The following is a 7882-nucleotide window of genomic DNA, read 5'->3' as shown; positions in this document are numbered from 1 at the left end:
AGGCGCGGGGCCCGGAGTCAGAGCGCCCCCACGACGTACGCAGCCATCCGGCGGGCCCTGGGATGAAGGTTCCGGTCCGAAAGACCCCCTTCCCTTCTGGCCCAGCGTCGTCCTCTTCCGATCGATTTGGCGAAGCGCTCCCGGGCGGGGAGGTGGCGCCGCACGCTCGGCCCGGGCTCTGGAGCCCGCGCCGGTCACAGGCGAGCGGCCCCTTCCTCCCCCACACCCGGGGTTTCACCCTCCTTACGGTGGCGCGAGCGCGCCGGCCGCCCCCGCCCTCCCGAGGAGGCGGGCGGCCTCGCGGTGGCGAGTTTGAAACGACCCGAGCGTCGAAAAGCGGTCCGACGACCCGCATGGGCGAACGGCGGGGACCTACCCCCGCGACTTCCCGGCCGTCTACCGGCTGGGGTCGCGCGAGGGGGCCCGTCGTCCGAATCGCTCCCCGTGCCGGGAAGCACAAAGATCTTCTCCGAGGGCGGCCTTTTTTTTCTCACGAGAGCTTCCCAGCGGGAAAGCGGCGGCGGCGGTTGGCGTTTCCACTCCGCCGCCGGGCTATCCTTTTTTTTTCTTACCCCCGGTCTGTCCCGAGCCCCTACCCCCTACGGGGAGGAGACGACGGAGGCGCGGAGGGCGCGGCGCGGGTCCCTCGCGAGCGAAGGGTGTGTGGGGGCGTCCCCACCGGGGCCCGCGTACGCCTTCCGCGCTTCCCGACCGTCCTCCCCGAGGCGGCTCGGAGAAGGGGGAGAAGCGCGAGAGTAGAGAACGAGAAGGGAACCGAGGGTCCCGACGGAGAACCCGGCCGAAAAGGGAGCGAGGGCGAGAAACCCAGGGCGGAGGTAAAAAGAAAGGGGGCACCCCCCACGCGCTCCGCTTCCCCCCTTCCCCGTCCCGTCGGCAGCTGGGACCACCGCCGCAAAAGCCACGGGAGGCGAAAAGAAAAGCAGAAAAAAAAGTCCGTAGAGGTACGGGCGCGAGAGCGGGCGGAGGACTAAGCCGGTAGGGCGACGCCGACACGGCCAGGCCGAAGCATCCGGGGAGACCTCCGAGTCTCCCCGGTCGCGCCGGAGCCGCGGTGGACCCCGAAAGCCAGCCCCCTCTCCTGTCGACCCCGCGCCCTTCCGCCGGTCGGGTCGAGGACCCCCGCGGCGGAGGCGGGACTAAGCCGGACGGAGGAGCCGCACCAGGCTCGCCCACCGCCTCGGACGCCCCCCAACCCCCGGCGGCCCCCTCCGTGGGGTCGCCCGGGAGCGGCGGGTCTCTCGGCGGGCGGGCGCGGCCCGTGGCGACCCCGGCGGCCAGTCTCCTCGCTTCCGCGTCTCGCCGGGGTGGCTTCCGGAAGCCCTTCCGCTCCGGGCCTGCCTGCGGACCGACGACCCCACGCGCGCGCGGAGGTGGGACTAAGCCAGACGGAGGAGCCGCACCAGGCCCCCATCGCCTCGGCCCCGTCCCGTTCCCCAAGCGGCTCCCCCTCGGGGGGGTCGCCCCGGGAGCGGCGGGCTCTTGGCGGGGTGCTGCCCGTGGCGTCCCCCCGAGGCCAGTCTCCTCGCCTTCGCGTTCCGCCCGGGGGGCTTCCGGTCGTCCGCGCGCCTTTTTCCGTAGGGCTCCCTTCCGCGGTGCCCTCCCTCTGCCGAGGGGCGGCCTCCTCCCGTCGCGTCCTCCTCGCCGACCCCCCCCCGCCGGGCGCCGCTCCCTTGGCGTCCCCCTCTCTCGGTCTTCTCTCTCCGCCGTCTCCCCGACCTCGACGCGTCCACCCCCCCTGCCTGCCTCGGCCGGAGCGTCGCGCGGTCGCCGACGGGCTACCTGGTTGATCCTGCCAGTAGCATATGCTTGTCTCAAAGATTAAGCCATGCACGTGTAAGTACACACGGACGGTACAGTGAAACTGCGAATGGCTCATTAAATCAGTTATGGTTCCTTTGATCGCTCCAAACCGTTGACTCGGACAACTGTGGTAATTCTAGAGCTAATACGTGCAAACGAGCGCTGACCGCCAGGGATGCGTGCATTTATCAGACCAAAACCAATCCGGGGTCCCGGGCGCGGCGTCGGGACGGTCCTCCGCGGCCTCCCCCCTGCCGCGCTCTCCCCGTAAGCGTTGCGACTCTGGATAACCTCGGGCCGATCGCACGTCCCCGTGACGGCGACGATCCATTCGGGTGTCTGCCCTATCAACTTTCGATGGTACTTTCTGTGCCTACCATGGTGACCACGGGTAACGGAGAATCAGGGTTCGATTCCGGAGAGGGAGCCTGAGAAACGGCTACCACATCCAAGGAAGGCAGCAGGCGCGCAAATTACCCACTCCCGACCCGGTGAGGTAGTGACGAAAAATAACAATACAGGACTCTTTCGAGGCTCTGTAATTGGAATGAGTACACTTTAAATCCTTTAACGAGGATCTATTGGAGGGCAAGCCTGGCTCCAGCAGCCTTGGGAGGAAGGGGAGGAGTCTGACCATTTGCTGCTGGAGTCTGAGGAGGAAGGACGGGTTGAGGCTTGCTCTGCTCCTCCAGAGCTCAGCCACCCCTGCTGCCTCTCCCTTCCCCAGGGGAGAGGCAGTGTGCTCGGGGCACTATGGAGCCTCGGGCCCCCACCTCCCGGTTGCCATCGGCGGGAGGTGGGGAACAGAGACTGGAGGAGCCGGTAAGGAGATCCTCCCGGATACGTAGGCCGGTGACCGGGGAGCCTGGATCAGAGGGGACCCCAGCCCCAAGAACCAGGACCCGGGGAGCTGGCCAGAGGGAAAGCCAGGACCAAGGCCGTGACCAGAGCCAGGACCAGGGCCGGAACCGGAGCCAGGACCAGGGCCAGAGCCGGGGCCGGAGCCGGGACCAGGACCAGAGCCGAGACCAGGAACGGAGCCAGGACCAGGACCGGAGCCGGGACTGGAACCAGGAGCAGACCCCGATCCCGAACCAGGTGCCTCCTGAACAAGGAAACACCAATGACGTGACGGATTGGGGTACGTTGAAAGCCAACGAGGACACTGGAACATACGCCCTCCGTGTAAGGCGTATGTTCCAGCAATATGAAGAATTGGGGCGGCAGGTATGTGTGCTGCAGGAGAGGTTAGTGGATGCCAGGTTCACCCGGGACCACGGGGCTCCGAGGAACCGGGAGGAAAGCAGGGCCGCCGTTAGGAACCTCCGGGCAGAACTAGAGGCGGTCGTTGTTTTCCGTGAGGGGATCCTTAGGAATTCGGGTCCCTTTGCGGAGAAAATGCGCAATGACGACCGCTTCGAAGCCATGAGGGGGGCAGCGAAGCCGGGAGCCAGAGGTGTGGGGTCGGGACCTTCGGGGCCCCCAGGTGTGAGGTCTGTTTTGGCCTCAGTGCCGGAGGGGGCTCCGCTCCCTGTGTCGGCGCATAGGCCGGGGAGTCCTGGACGGGAAGGGACACTGCCCTCAGAACAGCTGAATACTGCTGCTTGTAGCAGCAGTGTGGCAAAATCCCTCCACGTGGCGCTCCCGCGGCCGGAAGTGACGTCACCGGAAGTGCCGCTACCGGAAGTGACGTCACCGGAAGTGCCGCTACCGGAAGTGACGTCACCGGAAGTGCCGCTACCGGAAGTGGCGTCACCGGAAGTGACGTCGCGGGTGGCGGCGCGGGAGCCGCGACCGGAAGTGACGTCACCGGAAGTGGCGTCACAGGATGGTCCGGTTCCAGGGGAGGCGTCTCTGAAGGTGGGGAGTGTCTGGGAAGTGGAGGGAGAGCAGGCTGGCCACATGGCTCCAGCTGTCGGTGCTGTATCCCCTGCAGGGACCGACAAGGATGGGGGAGGACAGCCCAGCAGCGCTGCTAGGATTACAGGTGGTGCTGCTGGGCAGGGGAATTCTCCCCCTAGTCGGGAGCAGGAGGTACCGGCGGCACGGCGGAGCCCGGGAGGCGGTTCAGGGGCCCGGAGGTGGGGAGGCGGCCCTGGAAAAAGTGGACCTGGCCAGACTGGAGGATCTCCTGCGGGCACCAGCCGCCCCAGAAGACAAGGTACAGTTGTTTTGGGGAGCACCTCCGTGTGCCCAGGACAGTCGGTGGGACGAGGGGTACATGGAGGGGGACTTATGGATACAGATTCCTATAGCTCATCCTCCTCTTCAGAGGGGGATGGGCTTCTGAGAGAGATCCGGCACCTAGAGTCCCCAGTGGAGTTTTCACGATTCTGTTTTGGGGACGAGGTGCCGGAGGACGAGAAGATGAAGAGAAAAAAGAAGCATCGTATGAGGGAGGTGGTGAGCTTCCGGTACACATCGATGTCAGATTCGGAGGCCGCCACCTCCCGAGTCAGTCCGAGGCGTTGTGTGCCCCAGGGTCTCTCGGGGGGCAGGGGGCACGCGTCTGATGGGGAGCGGGGGAGGACGCAGGGGAAAAACCCTGTTGCGGCCCCTGCTCCGGACCTCTCCAATATGGAGGACTTCCCATCACTTCCCTCCCCTTGTGCCTTGGTAGATTTGGGTACGGGGGGAGGGGGGATGGGGGTCAGTGGGGAGGTCCCAAATACTAATATAGAAATGGAGGAGCTGGAAGTCGAGCCCGACCCGGTAGGTGTGGTATCTGGACAAGTATCGGGGGTTGTGGATGAGAGGACGCCTGGAGCATTGAATGCGGATTTGTTGGCTGAGGCAGCTTTTGAAAGGGCAAGGCGTGAAAGGAGGGAGAAAGAGGCAGAGGAGGAAGAGAAAGTGAGGAAGGAGAGAATGAGGAAGCAAGAGGAGAGAAAGAAGGGGGGAGAGTCTGTTGTGGGTTCTGCTGCCCCCCCAGTGGCAGCGGCTGGCTCCTCAAAAGCCGGTACGTATGCTCAAGCTGCTGCTGCTGGGGAGAATGGACGGAGGGTGGCTGAGGTTTTGTACGACAGTTTCGAGGCAGGTGACTTGCAACATCGTCTCCTGAGCGCCCTGAAGAGAGGAGAGGAGACTATGCAAGTAGGGGATGAGGTGATAGACCTGTCGTTTTGGACAAAACGACATGGGCTGGCGGCTTTCCAAGATAGAGAGCGGGAGGGACCAATTGAGTGGTCTCTTCCTACAGCAGGGGGTCAGGGTGCCAAGAGGAATACGGTCCGTTTTCGCTGGTCCAGAGTGAGCGGTGAAGCCTGTCCCTGGAATTGCCGGGACAAAATAGCTGAGCTCCTAGCGAAAATGGGCTTCAGGGGTCAAGATCTGGCTGCTTTCATCCAGCCTGTTGGTACCCTTGATTTTGCGGCCAGTTTCATGAGACCAGAGGGCATGGAACTCTTCTGGTCTCAGTATGAGCTGGCCAAGCATACCCCTGCATGGAAAAATATCATAGCGGAAGCGGTCTCTCGGCAGAACATGGTGAAGACAGTAACGGTCATTACAGCAAATGAGTTACTGTCTTGCGTTGATATCATGACCTGGATCAGCCGCTACGGGGAGGTGGTCCAGGTCCCCGAGAAGATTCGTGACCGTTTTGGTTTCTGGACTGGAGGCTGGATCTTTAAGGTAAAGTTAAAGGTTTCAGGAAACTCTGTTACCCACATCCCTCCCTCAACGTTCCTGGGGAGGGACCGGATCCTGATTCACTACTGGGGGCAGCCGAAGGTCTGCTACAAGTGCGGTAGCCCCTCCCACTTCAGCGCAGGCTGCAAGGCACAGAAATGTGCCTTGTGTGGGGGGCTTGGTCATCTCGCCGCCACGTGTCGGGCCATTCGGTGTAACCTGTGTGGGGATCTGGGTCATCCATTCAGCCGGTGCCCACGCTCGTTCGCCAATGCGGTCCTTCGTAAGACCGCGGCTTCACAGGGTACTGAGGAGCCCGCGGCAGAGGGTACTAGCAGAGGTGAGCAGAGCACTGGTCCGAGGAAGGAAAAGAGTGTGCCCCCCTCAAGAGTGAGGCGAGCGGAACAACGCCGGAGGGAGAGAGAGCGGGGTGTGATGACCTTGCCCTCTTCCTCGGGGGCCCCTGTGGCTGAGGATCTGGGCAACGAGCTGGATGAGGAGGAGAGAAGGATTAGAGAAGAGGAGGACGCCGACGCCTCGCCTTCCTCTTCTGGGGAAGAACAGGAAGAGGGGGCGCAGGTATGGCAACAGCAACATCGTAAAAAGAAGGGTAACAAGAGTAAAGCCAGGAGGGGGAACAGGAGGAGGGGGTCTAAGACTCCTTCTTTGGAGTGGGACCCCTCCGGAACATCTATCCTGGAGAACCCTACTGGTGAGTCATCTACCCAGTCCAGTAAACCGAAGGAAAGTTCTATTGCCTCGCCTCGGGTGGTCCTCTCCAACCGGTACCAAACCCTGGATGAGAACATCCCTCCCTGCTCAGGTGGGGAGGAAGAGGGTGAGGTGCCGGGGGCTGCGGACAAGGATGTAGGGGCCTTGGGGGATGATGGATCCCCACCTCTGGGAAATCTCTCCTTAGAGGGTGGGATCGCCCCGAAACCGCCGGACAAATTGAGTGATAGGTGTATGGATGTATCGGTGTGCTTAAAGCGAATGGCCTCCTCACATAGTGAAGAGGACTCTGGTGGTGGTGGGGGTGGGAAAAAGTTGGCTGTCGAGTTTCATCATCCTTGATGGCGGCACTCACCCCGTTGACGCTGGCAACCATTAATGTCGCCAGCATTAAGTCAGATGCGGCTAGATTTACGGCCTTTGATTTTCTCGGCCGGTTTGATGCCGACATTTTGTTTTTGCAGGAGACCAGGTTGACTGACCAGTCAGCCTTGAAGAAAGCAAGGCAGGAGTGGACCCATGGTCCCTCCTACTGGTCTCTTGCGGCCGAGCCGTATAGCGGGGTGGCGATCCTTTTCAAGATCGCAGAGGTCACATGCCGACGGATTATTGAGCTCGAAATGGGACGGTGTCTGATTTTAGATGTGCTTATGAAGGGTCAAGAGCTTCGGCTCATTAACATCTACGGTCCCCAAACTAAGTGGGATCGGAAAAGACTCTTTATAAGGATCAAACCGTTTCTGTTTTGTAGCCGGCAGGTGGTCTTTGGAGGGGACTTTAATACTATCACAAGGCCCCGAGATAGAGGAGGTTCCAAAGACCGGCTGGCATACGACAGCGTGACGTTAAATAGTGTAGCTAGTGAGGCTCGCCTGGTTGATGTCCACATCAGGACTGATCCAGGCCACTCGGGGTTCACCTATTTTAGAGGTAGTCAGAGTAGGAGTAGGATAGATAGGTTCTATTTAAAGGAGGAAGCCATTTTCTCACCGTTATCGGTTGTGGAAGTGGAATTCTCTGATCACTGTCTTATATGTTTTTCTTTGAATGTTGCAGAGACTCCTCGGATGGGAAGAGGCATGTGGAAATTAAATTCATCACTCCTGGAGGAAGCAACTGTGAGACAGTCTTTTGAGGAATTTCTTCAGAGCCAGGTACCGTTATTGGGCCTTTGTAGCACTGAGTCTGAGTGGTGGGAGATGTTTAAATATCGGGTGGCGAGGTTCTTCCGACAGCTTGCCAACCTCAGAAGCTTGAACAGGGATCGCCTGTATCATAGCCTGAGGAGGAAACTCGAGACCTTAGTCTCGGCTGGGGGTGACCGTGAGGAAATCTCCAGGGTGAAGGCCTTGCTCAAGAGGTGTCAGTATGATAGGCACATATCTTTGGTTTTTGAGAGGGATTTCGGGAAATACCGCTCGCCCGACCCCTACAAAAACTGTAAGATGTCAGTGAATGGTAAACTGATTGTGGGTCTGAAGGATAGTACAGGATCTCTGGTACGGTCCAAGTCGGAGATCTTGGAGGTCGTCGGATCTTTCTACTCTCACCTCTTGGGGAGGAGGGAGCCTGACCGAGAGGGGATTTCGGCTTTCCTGGCTGAGACCATCCCCATGTCAGGGGTAGACCCCTCGCTTGGTGCTTTGACAGAGGAGATCAGGGAAGAGGAAGTGAGACTGGCCATTGATGGGCTCCGGCC

General features: G+C 61.0%; 1 protein-coding gene across 2 annotated transcripts in view; it reads left to right on the top strand.

Annotated features, from left to right (window-relative positions):
* Positions 1–3553: 3553 nt before the first annotated feature.
* The window catches only part of LOC142302587 (uncharacterized), a 40207-nt gene continuing 35878 nt past the window's right edge, over positions 3554–7882 (top strand). Inside the window, exons 1-2 of one of the 2 annotated variants that reach the window (XM_075343691.1) lie at positions 3554–3982; positions 7240–7337. In XM_075343691.1, coding sequence (XP_075199806.1) covers positions 3724–3982; positions 7240–7337 — 357 coding nt within the window. In that variant the 5' untranslated portion in view covers positions 3554–3723. Of the gene's footprint in view, positions 3983–6454; positions 7338–7882 lie in introns of those variants that run through there. The other variant, XM_075343690.1, reaches the window with a different exon arrangement.

Source organism: Anomaloglossus baeobatrachus, chromosome 4 (assembly GCF_048569485.1).
Source record: "Anomaloglossus baeobatrachus isolate aAnoBae1 chromosome 4, aAnoBae1.hap1, whole genome shotgun sequence".
Lineage (NCBI taxonomy): Eukaryota > Metazoa > Chordata > Amphibia > Anura > Aromobatidae > Anomaloglossus > Anomaloglossus baeobatrachus.
Note: the sequence above shows the minus strand (reverse complement) of the source record. Positions and strands in the feature narration are given on the sequence as shown.